At 36.2% G+C, this 17,036-nt stretch overlaps 1 protein-coding gene across 3 annotated transcripts in view; it reads right to left on the bottom strand.

The window, feature by feature from the left end:
* GATAD2B (GATA zinc finger domain containing 2B) overlaps positions 1 to 17,036 on the bottom strand; it is a 73,049-nt gene that overhangs the window by 9,899 nt on the left and 46,114 nt on the right. For 2 of the 3 annotated variants that reach the window (XM_074349465.1, XM_074349464.1), the window contains exons 2-6: positions 6,303 to 6,638; positions 1,887 to 2,016; positions 1,084 to 1,215; positions 635 to 766; positions 22 to 192 (exon numbers count right to left, since the gene is read on the bottom strand). In XM_074349465.1, coding sequence (XP_074205566.1) covers positions 22 to 192; positions 635 to 766; positions 1,084 to 1,215; positions 1,887 to 2,016; positions 6,303 to 6,637 — 900 coding nt within the window. In that variant the 5' untranslated portion in view covers position 6,638. The remainder of the gene's footprint in view (positions 1 to 21; positions 193 to 634; positions 767 to 1,083; positions 1,216 to 1,886; positions 2,017 to 6,302; positions 6,639 to 17,036) is intronic. The other variant, XM_074349466.1, reaches the window with a different exon arrangement.

A 17,036-nucleotide genomic window follows, 5' to 3' on the forward strand; every position in this document is an offset into this window, starting at 1 on the left:
CACATTAGGGTTCCCCCTTACCGGCTGGTAATTGATGGCGGGATTCATATTGGGTGTTGTGGTGCGTACAAGGCCAGGCTTAGGTGGGCCCCGCTGACCCTGTAACTGGGCTGGGTTTGGTGCAATCACACGTTGAGACATCAACATGTGTGGGAGGGTGGTATTGGTCGCTGAACGGATGACACTGTGACCCTGAAAGAGACGAGGAGCAAAAAGTACAGTCATAGGTGGTAAAATGCCCCACAAAATGCCAAAGGGAAAATACATAGCCAAATGGAAACACAGAAAAATAGTCAGACTTGGTAATTCTACCTTACTGATCTATGAGATGAATCTACCATCACTGTAAAACCTGATTAGTGGTTAGGAATTCCCTGGCTTTTTTGGTAGAAGCTATCTAACCCTACATGGAAAAGGGCCAAGCTGGAAACCTATAGAGTACAAAGACTAGAGGGAAAAGATTAGTTATTTGTCCTATTGCAGACTAAATCATGCCACAAAGGATCAATAGGACTATCTATAGTAGTAACACCTCTATTAAAGCCAGGTTCTTCTATAAACCTCACAAAAGCCCCAAAACAGAGATAGGATAACAGAGTCCCCTGACACTAAGATTCCACTATGGGTCTCATACCTGTAATGTTCTCAAATTCTGAGGTTCAACCCCTTGGGCCCCGGGCCGAGAGGGAAGCTTGGATAGACCTTGCTGTCCTACATGGGCAGGAGATGGCTGAACAATAGATGCTGCATTCTGTACAACTGGAGTCTGGGAGAGAAGAGAAAATGAGACAGTGGAAAAGGCTAGTAATCACATGTAGCAATCTGGTCTACTTCTAGGCTTTTAAAGCTCCTTGTCAGTCTGAAGCTCCTGTTGACCAGGAGGGAAAATAAGAGTATCAGAATCAAGGTTTTCTCGAATAAGGCCCAAGATTAAAAAAAAAAAAAAAAATCACTGTTCTTGGAGACTAAAAATCATGGAACCAGAGAAGAACGAGCCACCCAGCTCCATCTACCTGGGGCGGCCCATTCTCAAACCAGTTTTTCTTCGCTTTCTGCTAGTCCCTTATTTGTTGGGCATATTACCTTCTGGACCACGTTCTCTTTCTGTAGCTGACTCTGTCTCAGTTTCTTTAACAGCACCAGTCTAGCTTCTTCCAATCGCAGCTCATCCCTCAGCTGCTTGATGAGCTGCTGCCGTTCCTCAATGCCTTTCCCCTGAGGAAACACAGAGACTTATCAGCTATGGTAGCAGGTACTCAGAGTCCTTTCCTGCAAGATGATCTTCTCTTTTAGGTCTGAAACCTTCATCTTCCACAAGCACAAGTGGCCATGGGGTTGTTATCTTTCCGTTCCTACCACACAGTATGGTACAGTGTCTGGTATAGAGTAGGTGCTCAAAAATTGCTTACAGAATGAAAGGAGAGACCACACGTAAATGCTAATTAACCAGATTCCTGGCAAAACAGAAGTAAGGCCAAAGGGGGCTATTGTTTTTCTTTAAAATAATGTTTCTAAATCTTTCATGAAGTTACGTTTCCTTCAGAAACAAATAAAAACTTAGGAATTCTTCTATAAACTGAAACCCAGGACAGAGTGCAGAAGGTATCCTTTCAGCCAAGAGTTGAGTTTACATGATTTGGAAACATGAAGTTTTCATTTTCCAAAGATAAATTATATTGAATATGCTTTTCAAACTCTCTTCTCCACTTAATTCTAACAGTCCCCCTTAAAAGGGCATATCTTTGAGTTGAGAATCACTTATGAATAGTTTCATCAATAAGTAGTTATTTAGATCCAAAACTGGGAAATGGGATTCTCAGCAAATTAAAGAGAATAGCAGAAGCAAGAAATTAAGAAAGAAATCTTTTTTTTTCTTTTTTTTTTACCTTAAACATCTCTAGGTTGGCTGCTTTGAGTCTTTCTTCCATTCGGGAGCTGGAACGGGGACTGGAAGCCTCATTATCAGACAAAACAATGATGTCTGGGGAGGGAGTTAGCCTTCCTCGGTCTGGCTCACTAGAAAAGAAAAGGAAAAATTAAGGTATTTCCAACAGTGACAGTTCATAGAAAAGTTAAGAAAACTTATTCTCTACACTGAACAAAAAAAATCCAAGGGAACTTAAGTCTGTCCTGATTCACCCAGAGAAAGACAGAGACACCCAAATCCTAAAATAAAGGAGACATCAAGATATTGAGTGACGATGAAACCTCAGCAAAAGTACTTTCCCATCTAAATTCCTTACATAGGATGTAGACAGAAAGATACTGATTGGCTTTAGAAATGCAAATTAAGAGATGAGTGTTTTTTATCACATTGATTTTAATCAAAATTCCAAATATCTTCCACACATCTCACTCTCCTTTGGGGTGTTTCATTACTTACACAAAAGCTCAAGAAGGAAAGGGTTAGCTTGACAAGGGAAGAAGGGCAAAGGCAGTAGAGCCTACTTGTCCAACCAAGGTACACATGACACGCTGCTAAGGAACCATTCATGATACTGATATAACAACATGGTACTGGCTATCTGAGGATTTACAACAGAGGAGGTTATGTGACAACTCCAGTGACAGTCTATCTTGTCAAGAGTAAAAGCAAAAGAAGGTACTGCTGTCAGTGGCTTGAGAGAATGGACAGTCCTAAATAAAATATCTGTAACTTCCTGGAGGACTGAAACTCTAAAAATAAATATATGGGACTTGCATGTACTTGCCAGAGTTCTACTTAACATCTTCCTTCAGAAGTAAACTATCTAGAAATGACTCTGAAATCTAAATCTTTCACACTGGCTCCCCCTATGCCCTATCTTATTTACTACACAACTCTAGTTTTGGTCTTTCTGGGACTAGCCTTAAAAGCATCATACTTGTCCCTCTAAAATAATGAAAAATAGCACTCACTGCTTAAGACCTGGAATAATAAGACTCCTGTAAATACTAACTGCATTAGGTTCCCGAAGCAATGACCATATCCTCTAATTCTCCTTTGATTTCTTAACTCAGAGATATCTTCTCAGATCCTATTTCTCTAAGATCTATAATGCAGTCAGGAGCACTGCAGGTCTGAAACAATGTGTTCTTAGGTCTTATTTAAACATGTAACTCAAAACCTTAACTGCAGATCTTTAGTCCTAAAAGCCTCTCTATCATTTCTCAGGGTTTCCTGTCTCAGGTGTTGTTGGGACTTAGATGCCTTCTGAACAAGGCACCCTGGATGGTGGGGATAGGCATTTAATTTCTCTACAGGGTAAAACTGAGTCACTAGAATTAACCAAATTTAGCTCAGGAAATAAAATAGGGAGAGAGAATGATAATGATGACTATCTTGGGAACTATTAAGTTTGTCTGGGTCGCTCTATAACCACTGGTCAGAGACACAGCAAGCTGAGAATGCAGAGCTATAGGAAAAAAAGCCACTAGAGGGAGAAAAGAACCTTTCATTCTCTAACCCCAAGTTCCAGGAATGTCTGAATTAATTTTGGGGGTGATTTTATTTATCATTTCTGTATTCCTTCAAGTCCCTCATCCCTAACACTAAAGTGCGTGAACAACTTTGAGGTCTGGTAGATTTCTACTTCTATTTGATACCCTAATGTTTACATCAACAGTCAGAAGCTCTTTCCATTCTGGTCCTGGCTGGATACATACATCACAGATTATTTCTAAGATATGGAATTCTTCCTTTCTCAATCAAATGAGTGCCACCTACTGCTTATGGATTGTCCAGCAACAGAATAGGGACAGACATTCCTGGATGGAGATTTTGAAACTGAGTGAGATTTATCAGGAAGTTGTATCTGAGGAAAACCTAAGCGGTATTTTTTCCCAGATATAGTAAGACCCACATTAGATAGCTAGCACAGATAAGGAAAAGCCCAAGTCAAGATTCATTCCTCGATTTTTTCAAAAACTTGAAAAAAAAAATTGGGGGGTAGGGCATGGTAATTAGGTTTATTTATTTATTTTTTTAAACTGAGGTACTGGGGATTGAACCCAGGACCTCTTGCATGTTAAGCATGGGCTCTACCACTTGAACTATACCCTCCCCACCCTGATTTTTTTAAACACTTTTGACCTGGGATTCTAGCCTCACTTATTAAACTTTCCAGGGATAAAAATTATGTTGCTACTTTCCCAAACACATATGATTTACAATATTTGGTGTTCTTAAACATGAAACTCTACCTATTAGATATTATTAAAAGCCTGACTTGCTGCTGACATCACTTTGTGACTCAGACTGGCAGATTTCCAGAAACTATAAAATTCCTTATCTTTATCCAGGTAGTAAAAACAAAGCCGGAAGAGAACGAACTGCCATGTCTCACTAGCATTCCAAAACACAAGCAATGCTGGTTTCACATATACCTCATTTCACAGATATCATAACTTGTCCAACTGATGGCACACAGACAAAAAAAAAGATATTTAGGCAATTAGGCAATTATGACTATCATGTCAAGAGCCCTTCCTTCTCTCTACTTTTAAATTATCTCCTCCTTTTATCCATATCAAAGAAACCATTGTTCTCCATATAGAGCAATCTATCAATCTTGTTCACTCTTTTAAAAAGCTTGAGGATAAATGGAAGTAGCCGTCAGTATATCTGGTCTGGTGAAAGGGAAGAAGAGTGACAGGGCCAACAGGGCCTGTTTTCCATGCAGACTGGAGATCTAGATGGTTTACATCAAGCTTCTTTTCCTGTAGGCCATTAAAACAGTTCCCAGTTTCCAAAAGTTCATCCCTCTAATAAAACTAAACACAGTGGTATGGTTGTCAGGGTAGTCTTAATTTTCAACACAGAATTATCTGAGATATAGTACAATTCCAACAGCACTAATCAGACCTTACCAAAGAGTGTAACAATGATTCTATGAAAAATATATTCAATTTCAATTTGGGATGTGAGGAATCCAGCTAACATGCTTCCTCTTCTTTGTCCCCAGTGAAGTAGAATTAGACAGTTGCTCCAGAAGTGTAAGGGTGATTATGGGGCAAGCAGGTTACTCAGGTGCATTATCTCATTCACCCACTTTTTTTCTATAAAGGATCTAAGGATCAATCTACTTTCATAACATTCTGCTGACACTACCTACAGCTCCCAAGGATTTTTCTCTTCTTCCACGACCACTAGAGAATTATACCTGAAATTTCCTAAGGGTTTTTTCATGCTATTACCAAGAATGTTCCCCCATTGGGTGTAGTTTAAAAAAATAATCCTGGTACAATACTAATAAGTAAACATTAAAAGGCAGAGAAATAAACCAAGGTAAGATTTTAACATTCCTTTCTTTTGCCTTCTTTCATCATCAGTCCACCTTAAAGATCCTGCTTTGGATCACTCCTAGGACAAAGTCAGCAAGGTTAGGTGGAGGGCAACTGAACACTGAAGAGTAATTCTCATGTCTATTATCTGTCTCTGAACCATGAATAAACTAACTGTTCTTAAAACGAGCATTGTCTATACTGTGATTCACTATTCAGGTAGGCTCTACCCTCAGCCAGTTCTAGGTACCTCTTCTTATTGCGTTCTCCAGAGCTCCAAGTACTCAACCTTGACAAAGGCCTGTGAAAACGTGTGCATGTGTGAAAAAGAGAGAAAGAGCACAAGCTTGGGGGAGGGTATAGCTCAAGTGGTGGAGCGCATGCTTAGCATGCACGAGGTCCTGAGTTCAATCCCCAGCACATCCATTAAAAAACTAACTAAATAAATAAACCTACTTACCTCTCCCTGCAAAAACAAACAAAAATTTTTTTAAAAAAAGCACAAGCTTAAGTGTACATGTACAAGTGAATGTGTATGCGTATGTGAGGGTTGGGACGAGTGGCACAACTCAAGTAAGAATATAAAGAATTGGCACATGAATTTCTTTGTTGACACAAGGAAAGACAGGCCACCCATGTTCTCTGATGTAATAAAAGCTGGGACTCCATAATAAACAGATCCTGAAACTCCTGGGATGATCTGAAGAAGACTTTTTCCCACCATTAAAATGGCCATAAGAGTGAAAGTGTACATTAACTTACTTCTAATGGGGTATCAACTCTATAGTGCCTCCTTTATCCAGAAATGGCCACTTTATCTTAAGGATAGTAATTACAATTTTCTGTATGCTAGTAAGCAAATTTTGGAGGCACCTAGCATCATTTGGAAATGCGAGGAATTCACGGTCAAGCCAAACAGCACAGGTATGTCTTCCTTCAAGAAGCTTTAGGATGAAAAATACCCTCCTCTCACTGGAATTCATTCCTTTTTCATAGGCTTAGTTTACGAGAACTAAGGAGGCAGCTGAACCAAGCCATACCTCCGTCTAGCACTCATATCCACAGGCTCATCATTGATGTTTTCTTTGCCTGGCCTTCCAGAAGTCCTGCTGTCTCCATGAGGCCTGAGATTCCCATTAAGTTTCTCTTCATAGCCCTTGACACCACTGCCATCCTGTTTGGTGGGCAAATCATGTGGCACCTCCAGATTTGCCAAATCCTTCCGTTTGAGCAGTGCCAACATTTTCAGACGTTCCATGGCCTCATGCCCCTCCATTTTGAGTCGCTTGGCCAGGACATCATCTCGCTCATCGGCTGGGTCCAAGCTCCGCTTCAACAGATTCAGGCGAAGAGCATCTTCTGTCATTCTATCCATTCTATGGAAAGAAAAATACAAGTGAGATCAGAATAAAGTCCCTTAAAAAGTCTATAAGAAAAAAGAGGATAGGGTGGTAAAGGTACTAAGAAGAATCACAGATATATATACATGGAAGTTCAAAATTAACTGAGCTAACATTCTACCCTGTATCTTCCTAGATGATCTATATTAAAGGAGATTTCGTCACTCAAGCTCAGCAGTGAAAGTAACATTCAAATGCTTTCCAGTCATCAAGGTCCCAACTGTATAGATGCTTGAAACCAAACACCATGCTCACCTGGATAGTCTATTAACAGTCTACAGCTCTCAAAAAAATAAACATTCTTTTATGACTGTTGGTTTGTACATGTATGCACAAAGTCAGATGCTTTGGTCTGAACTCTCATATCAAATTCTTCCCCTGGTAAAGACTCTTATGAATGGGAAGTTCTTCAGGTCACTCATGCATATCTTCAACTGGCCTCTTATTGATGGAGAAATATGAGAAAGATGAATTACATAAAGAACATCCAACAGGAACCTCAGTTGTCTAGATACAGCAAGGGTCAGAGGGACCCACCGTTATTGGCTCTTAATTCTATACAGATGCAGCTTTAATATCTTAGGATATTTGGCTTTGTTTAATGAAGAACTCAGGTGCTTAGGATGATAAGAAATAATATGTTCTTTTCTCATATAGCAAAATTATTACAGGCAAGCTAGTTATCATTTTTCCTTCTCATTTTCACACTAACAAAATTTTTCACACTAACAAAATCTAGATGCAGAATTTCTTCAACACTTCTAAATCCAGGGTTGTCTTCCTAGTATGACAAAGTGGCACTGGAAAGAAAAAATTTTGAGTCACAGAAATACAGGATTAAACTGCTACTTACTTTTTACAAGGTCAAATATTTAATAAGTTACTTTACATCCCCAAGTCTCAATTTCATATGTAAAAGTGGACACTCAGAAGAGTCTCAACAAAACTTAATTCCTATATCCTAAGGAAATGACTTCCACACCTAAGACATGAGATCATGCTTGATAACTTGTAGACTCAAGAAGTAGGACAGAAGACTTCCAATGTTAACTGGTGTTCTTGCAAAGATAAATATGTATGTGCTTGAGGCATCTTCCTGTGGTGCAGAGCAAAGCAAGAGCTGTCTGATTCTCTGCTAGTTATAATGAAGAAAAAGAGTAACCAACAAAAGAATTTCCAACAAAAGGAAACAGACCTTTTGGAGACCAGAGAAAAGCTGTAACTCAGATCTCTGAATTTTCAAATAATGTTTCTTAATTCTTTCTTTTTTAAAGAACAGCTCTGTTGAAATATAATTCACATATCATTGTAAACTGACTACACTTCAATAAAAAAATTCACATATCACACAATTCACCTATTTAGAGTGCATAACTGAATGGTTTATAGTATGTTCACAGAGTTGTGCAACCATCACCACAATCAATATAAGAACATTTTCATAATCTCCTCCCTAAAAAAACCATGCCCCATTAGCAGTCACTCTCCCCAATATACTTTCTGTCTCTAAATTTGCCCATTCTGGACTTTTTATATAAATGAAATCATATAGTATGTGTTTTTTGTGACTGACTTCTTTCACTTAGCATTATGCTTTCAAGGTTCACTCATGTTATAGCATGTATCATATCCTTTATGGCCAAATGATATTCCATGGCATAGATATATAGTATTTTGTTTATTCACTTCTCAACTAATAAGACATTTGGTTTTTCCTACTTTTTACTATTATGAATAATGCTGCTACTGAACTTTTATATACAAGTTACAAAACATATGCTACAAAACATATGGACATATGTTTTCAATTCTCTTGGGTATACACCTATGAGTAGAACTGCTGGGTCCTAAGGTAACCCCTCTTTTTAACACTTTGAAGAATTGTTAGGCTGTTTTCCAAAGTGGTTGTGCCATTTTACATTACCACTAGCAGTGTATAAGGGTTCTAATTTCTCCATTTCCCCTTAATTCTCTCGTAACAGCTTCAAATCTGAATCATATTACAGCAGATATAAACATTCTTTAGCTACAGGTCCCTCAAAGATTTGTTATTTTGACATGTGTTACTTCTGAAGTGGTTTACCTTTGAAAAATACCCCCAGTTAAGAGTGACTGTAAAGCTGAATGCTACAGAACATCAAAAGTTAAGCCCTAACTTCACAGTAACAATGTCCTGGGTAACTCTATCAACACCTCATATTGAGAATGACTGAGAATACCATGGTGAGTTACAGAGGTTGAAAAGTTTGTCACTCAACTAATTATACACCTAGATGCAAAAAGTACTTCAGAAAAGTACACAGCAAGATATACAAATATCTATTAACACAGTACAGTGTTCCAAGTTCCAAGATAAATTATATTCATGAGCACTGAAAATGTATGACAAAACGACAAAATTCAATAACCTGGAGCTAACTTGAGTTTGGGATGCCATCATCTTGGTTTTTTCAACTGAGTTTGATACAAATAGTTGAAATCAATTCAAATAAATTCCCTTTATTATACTCTGTCATAAACAGGTACACTGGAAGTTGGAAGAAGCCAGAGCCAGATATGTGAATGTCTGAGGTAAATAATCTTTCCCCATAGATGGCTTGAAAACTTTTGACCAATTTTCCTTGCCCACTCTTGACTTCACTATCTAAAAGGCACAACTTTATGTACTCAGAGCCATGCCTGTCTCAAAAGTCAATGAAATATGGATCAATCCTGAAAACAGCATGCTAAGTGAAATGTCAGACACAGAAGGACAAATATTTTATGGTTCCACTTATATGAGGTACGTAGAATAGGCATATTCACAGAGATAGAAAGTAGAATAGAGGCTGCCAGTGGCTGGGGGTGGAGAGAAGGTAATGAGGAGTTATTTAATGGGAACAGAGTCTCTGGGATGAAAAGAGAGTTCTCAAATGGATAGCAGTGATGGATGCACAACACTCTGAATGTATTTAAAGCTGAACTGTACACTTAAAAGTGGTTAAAATAGTAGATCTTATGTTATGTATATTTTGCCATAATAAGAAAAAAATCCAATGTAATTGAGACTGATTTTAAAAATGGGCACAAGAGATCTTTTTGGGGTGATGAAAATGTTCTAAAACTGGATTGCGGTGGTAAGTTGCACAACTCTGTAAATTTACTTTTAAAAAATTACTGAATCATACACTTACACTCCAATAACGTTGTAAAATTAGTATTCAATGTAAGTGTGTCACATAAAAATTCCTCTCCAAAAAAATAACACAAAAATTCTGTAAAATGAATGTTGCATGTTGCTTTTTAATGTCTAATCAAATTTTTCTGATTCTTCTAGGCTGCAAATAATAACAGCTAATATTTCTTAAGTACCTACTTAAAAGCCAAACATGCTACTAGGCACTATCATGTGTTCTTATTTAAATCTCCTCAACAAGTCACGTAAGTAAGTGATATTATCCCTACTTCAGAGGCAGAAAAAGTGTCAAATCAAGGATCCCAAGACTGTAAAGCTTTGGATTGTGAATCTGGAATTCCAACGCAGGTCTAGCTTACTTCAAAAATCTATTATATAGTACATCTCCTGGCTCAGAGCTAGATAATCTTAAGAAGCAGTGTTGTGTATTCATGTATTTATACATGCATCCAATTCTTCCATCCCCCACAAATATTAAGTATATATTATGTGCCAAGTTCAGGGCTAGGTACTAAGAGTAAAGATTAAAAAAGACTAGGTCAACGTCTTTAACAATTTCATTTGATAGGAGACAGATGTGCATATAACTAAAGTAAGTACTTAGATGTTTACATGAACTCATTTTCTCTGCCTTCCCTATATTCTGCTTTTCTCCTTCCTATCTCAGTGAAGAGAAATCAATTCATCCAGAGGCAAAAGCCAGAAGCCTGAGAATCACCCTTGACTTTTCCAGACTCTTAAATCTAAGTCACCAAGTTCTATCAATTCTATTCTTTTCCTCTGAATGAAAAAATATATAGCCCTGGAGTGTTCCTGCTGGCAGCCACCTTGTGACCATGAGGGAAGGCAGCCTGCAGATAAAGCAGACACTGTACACAGCAGAGCATTTAAACAAGAGCTAATAACATAGCTGTGCCACCAGATCAGACTACTCTGAAGCTAGTGTCTGGATTCTTGCTACACAGGCCAATAAATTCCCTTAATGTTTAAGCCAGTATGAACTGTGTTTTCTGTTACCTAAACTGAAAATATCCTAAAGGATAACTGTCAGAAGTGCTGAAATGAAATCAAGATGGAGATATCCAATAAATAGGCAGATACATGGCATACAAACAAGAGAGCCAGAGTTCAGGCCAGAGTCAGAGATAAATATTTGAACAGGTAAAGGAGGTAATTAATGAATGGGGCTGAGTGAAACTGCCCGGGGGGAGGGGGAAAAGTATATAGTCAGAAGGAAAAGGGTCAAATATAGAACCTTGGGCAATATCTACATTTAAGGATTGGTTGGTCAGAGAAAACTAAGAGTGACGAGGGGGAAACTAGGAAAGCATAACATGTCAATAAATTAAAGGAGAGTTTCAAGAAGAGTAGTTATTTGTGTCTAAGAATTACAGCAGAAGAAATGCAGGCAGCTTTAAATTTTCTAGGACTGTTGTAAAAAAACAAGAATGGTCAGATAGTAACACAGCTCTAGATTCATATTTGTCAAGTTTTTGACTCACTGTTACCCCCAAACCAAATTACAGGTCTGCAACAAAGACAGGATCTTGAGACCAAAGAGGATGAAGGGATAGAGAAGGTGAGCAAAGTGAATTAACATCTACTGAGTTGCCTGCTATTTACTAGGCAATGTATAAGGTCCTTTATATTTATTCCCCCATTTAATCATATTAGAGAATGATTTTAATTTCCAGCTAAGTCTGAAAACCTCCAATTCTCAAAAATGATGAAATTTAAACCTATATATAGTTATATAACATGACTTTTAAGTTTAAAGTAGCAATAGCCTAAAAGACTGTAAGATGGTTTTTATTTAATGAAGAGTTCCTAGTATTTATACTGAATGAGACAGCAGTCCTTACAAAGCAAAACAGTATTTCTTTAACACATAAAAAAAGTTTAAAAAAGTATTCTGGTTTCAAAATTCTAAGTAGGGATGTAAGGACTTTCTTTAAAAAAATACACCTTTCTCACAAATTCTAGTAAGTGTTTACCTTCTTAAAGTCTAAAGACTTTTAAATGAATATTAATAAGTGAGGGAAATTATTTTCATTTCTGTTTCTACTATTTTTATTTAGTGATTTCTCTCCCTCTGACCCAGTCTTCCAAATGGTCAAAATACAGAGCTGAAGAGAATTTTAGTGTTGTACCCAATGAAGAGAGTGTGTTCTCTTTATTATGAAACATCTCAATCATGGATATAAGCATAGAGAATAATAAACAGAAAATATTTTATCTGTATTTAATTTTTATTCAATTTTTAAACTTTGAGGTAATTGTAGACTCATATAAAATTTTAAGAAATAATACAGAAAGATTCCATATATCCTTTACCTAGTTTCCCTCAATGTTAACATCTTGCAAAACTATAAGATATCACAACCAAATTATCAACACTGACATAATCTACAGATTTTATCCAGATTTCCCCAGTTATACTTGTATTCATTTCTGCTAGTTCTATACAATTTTATCACATTCATAGGATCATGTATCCACCATGGTCAAGACAGAACAATTCCATCACCTCAAGGATCCCTCATGTTGCCCTTTATAACCACATTTACCTTATTTCCCCACCATCCCCAGCCACAACCCAAATCCTGGTGAATCTGTTTTCCATATTTAAACTTTTATCTTTTCAAAAATATTATATAATTGAAATCATCCAGTACTTTGGGACTGGCTTTTTTCATTCAGTGTAATTCTCCTGGAATTCATTCAAGTTGTTGCATATACCAATAGTTTGTTCCTTTTTTACTGCTGAGTAGTAGTCCATGGTATGGATGTACCACATTTACTTACCCACTGAAGGACAGCTGAGTTGTTCTTAGGTTTTTTAGAAAACAGTTATTTATTTATTAATTAAATAAGGCTGCTATGAACATTCATATACAAGTTTTCATTTATCTGGGATAAATGCTCAAGAATGTGACTGCTGAGTCATATGGCAAATGAATATTTCATTTTATAAGAAACTGCTAATCTATTTTCCAGAGTAGCTGTACCACCACAACCACATATTCCCACAATGCTTGAGAAGTTCAGTTTCTTCATATTCTGGCTAGTATTTGGTGTTGTCATTATATTTTAGTTAAGCATTCTGATAGGTATATAGTGATATTTCACTGTGGTTTTAATTTACATTTCCCTAATGGTTAATGATATTAAACATTTTTTATGTGCTTTTATTTGCCATTTGTAAATCCTCTTTTGTGGAACTTCTGTTCATGTCTTTTGCCCATTTTCTAACTGAATTGTTTGAGAGTTTTGTTTTTTCAGTTGTGTTTTGAAAGTTCTTTACATATTCTAGATACTAGCCATTTGTCATATATATGACTTCCTATTTTTAGTGAATTAAACATCACAGATAGTTGAAGCACCCCATGTAACCTCACCCCCAAACCATTCTCTACCCTCTTCTTCCCTCCCCAGAGAAAGGCATTATGATGGATTTGTTATCATTCTACTACACACATACGTATCCATAAATAATATATAGTACAGTTTGTGTTTTTATAAATTATATTTTTAAAAGTTGCTCTTGAATATATCTTTTCATTTTGCTTTTCAATATTTCATTTTTTAATATTTAAAATTTATCCAAGTAAATGCACAAAGCTCCAGTTCATTTAACTGCTGTGTAGAACTCCACAGCAAAAATATATGATTTAGTAATCCATTCTCCAGTTCACACTAAGGATCAATTTGTTGATGTTAAGGATGCTGTGAATTCCACTTCTGGCCAAGATGGTGTCAAACAGGCCAAATTTACCACCCCCCAACTAAAAAACAAAAAACCTCCAAACAAAATACATGAAACAAGAGTTTTCAAGATGCTGGACATCAGGCAACAAAGGACAGTGATATCAGAGGGACAACAAACAAACGAGGTGAACTCTACAGCTGCACTCATTTATTGCCAAAAGAGTGTTTCTGGGACATGATGTGGTCAGGGGGAAATGAGGTAGAGCCAGGCAGACTCTTGAGTTGAAGAGATGGAGATGAGAGTAAAAGGGTATAGAGAGACAAAGGCAACTAGATTTCAAAAAGGACAAAGTATCATAGAAGTAACAGCTGCAGAAAAATGGTTATCATAAAAAAGACAGATAGCACTGAATGTGTAGAGAAACTGGAAACTTCATACACTGCTGGAAGGAATGTAAAATGGTACAATCACTCTGGAAAAGAGTTGGCAGTTCCTTACAAAGTTAAACATAGAGTCACTATATGACTCAGCAATTCCATTGCTAGGTATACACCCAAGAGAACTAAAAACATTATCTCCACACAAAATCTGTACAAGAGTGCTCACAGCAGCATTATTCATAATAGCCAAAAAGATGAAACCAAACATCCATCAACTGATGAACAGATAAACAAAATGTGGTATATCCATACAATGCAGTATTATACTGCCATAAAAAGGAATGATGTGTTGATACGTGTACAACATAGATGAAACTCAAAAAGCATTATGCTAAGTAAAGGAAGCCAGTCACAAAAAGCCTTATATTATATGATTCCATTTATATGAAAAGTCCCAAAATAGGCAATCTATGGAAACAGAAAGTAGACAGTGGTTGCCTAGGGCTGAGGAGAGGGGCAAAATAGTGAATGACTGCTAATGGGTATGGGGGTTCTTTTTGGAGTGATGAAATAGTTCTAATCTAGGATTGTGGTGACAGATGCACAACTCTGTGACTAAAACCACAAAACTGTACACTCTAAAAAGGTGAATTTTATGGTTATGTGAAATATATCTCAATAAAAGTTTAAAAATACAATGAATGATCTTAAGAGCAGATTAGATATAGGAAAAAAGGCTAGTGAACCAGAAGACATAGCAATAAAAACTCTAAAATCAAACAAAGATAGAAAAAAGAAAAAATAAGAAGAGCTTCAGGGGACTGGGAAACAACTTTAAGCAGCCTAGTATACAGATAATTGGAGTTCCTCAAAGAAAGGAGAAAGATGAAGTGAGAAAAAATATATGAAGAAATAATGGCCAAAATGAATGAAAACCATAAACCTATAAATCCAAGAACCCCAACAAACCCCAAACACAAGAAACATGAAAACTGTACCGAGAAACATCATAATCAAGGTGCTCAAAACTACTATAAAATCTTAAAAGCAGCCAAAGTGGGAGGGGAAAAGACATCATATGTAAAGATAAATTAGATTTCTTGTTGGAAACAATGTAAAAGAGATGACAGCAACACCTTTAAAATATTGAAAGAAAAAAATCTGACAATCTAAAATACCACACCTGTCAAAAAATGTCTTTTAAAAACAAAGATGAAATAAAAACCTTTCAGTTATTTTAAATTTCCTTATCAATCTTCTCCTTTACAATTTATATTTATTTGCAGATTAAAAGTTCCCCTAATTAATGATCTCAAAGCTTACTTTGTCTGTTATTCATACGGAGACATAACTTTCTGGTCAATATTTGCCTGGAACATCTTTTTCCATTCGTAATGTCAATTTCTTTGACAGTATTTACCTGAAACTGTTTTTCCATTCAATCTGATAATCTGTTTCTTTATCTAGTTTAGCCCATTTATATCTATCATGATTCCTAATATATTTGGTTTTATTTCTACCAGCTTCTGTTCTTTTATTCCTTCTGTTGACTGGATTTAAGTTTTCTTTATTCATTTTTCTCTTTTATTTCAGTCTTAATTTATTTTTAGCTCCTATCAAACTAGTCATTAGAGCATTATATATAGTCAAAGCTAGTTTAGATTTACCCACATTTTTTCCCCTGCCATTCCTACTGTATTCAGTTCTTTCTTCCCAATGCATATCCTTTATGTTCTTTTAATATAATACTTAAATGGTAAACTTGCTCATGTCTGCCTAAAAATGTTTTCATTTCATCCTCTAAAAACAGCATATAGTTCTAGCTGACTTATTTTCTCTCCATACTTTGAAAATATTATTTCCTTGGTATCTTGTTGTTGAGAAGTTTTAAGTATAATTTTCATTCCTTTGCAGTAATCTGTTTTTTCCTCTCTGGTTGCTTTCATAAGTTATTTGTCTTTATTTATTTATTTATTTTTTGGCAAGGGGAGGTAATTATAAGTTCTTTGTCTTTGATGTTCTACAAAACTATAGTATCATTAATGTGTTTAGTTTTATTTATCCTTTCAGAATTCACTGTTTATTCCTCAAGTTGAAGAAACATACATTAAGCAATTTTAGAAAATTCTTGGCCATTATTTCTTTGAATATTGCTACTCTTTCCATTTTCTCAATTCTATCCTAGAACCCCTGTAAGAGGTATCCTGGACCATTCCATTCTGGTCTCCATGTCTCAGTCTTTTTTTTTTTTTTTTTTGTATTTTCCATTTCTTTGTATCTCTATGACGCATTTTGCATAATTTCCTATTGCTCTTTATTCTCTCTTCAGTTATGTTGAATACACTGTTGAAAAAACACATCTGGTTGTTCTCTCTTCTGAGACGGACCGCACTCTGTCTATGCAGCATGTAACTCTGTAAATAAATCTACCTTCATTCAAAAAAAAAAAAATCTACTGAGATTTCACTGATATACTGAAGAACAGATAAACCTTGGATGTCTATTAGAATCATCCGAGGAAATATATACATTAAAAAAATTCATACCATAGGTCCCACTCCTAAAGATTGATTTAAGTGGTCTGCCATGGGACTCAAGCCTCATACTTTAATGAATTCCCCAAATGATTCCATTATTCAGCCAATGTTGAGAATCATCCCATTTTCATATTAACTTGGTATATTATTTCTCACCTTGAGAAAAATCTTCCTATGACCTCCTGTCCTATTCCATTTACTGCCCCATTTCCCTGTGCACTCTACAGCAAAAGTCCTCAAAAGTGCTATTTATGCTGTCTCCACTTTCTCTATTTTCCTCTTGAAACTACTTCAGCTAAGAATTTGTCCCCATTAATATAAAGAGACCATCTTTTTCCACATCACTAATTAACTTCATGTTGCCATATCCAATAGCTTTTTTAAAAAAATCAGTTCTCATTTTACTTGAACTTTCAGCAGCATTTAACTAAATCAATATTCCTTCCTTTAAATACTTTCTTCACTTGGCCTTCAAGACTTCACACATCTGGGGTTCTCATCCTATATTCATGACCCATGTATTCTTTCTTATTTTTACTGACATAATTGACATACAATATTATATTAGTTTCA

The sequence above is a fragment of the Camelus bactrianus genome, chromosome 21 (assembly GCF_048773025.1).
Source record: "Camelus bactrianus isolate YW-2024 breed Bactrian camel chromosome 21, ASM4877302v1, whole genome shotgun sequence".
Lineage (NCBI taxonomy): Eukaryota > Metazoa > Chordata > Mammalia > Artiodactyla > Camelidae > Camelus > Camelus bactrianus.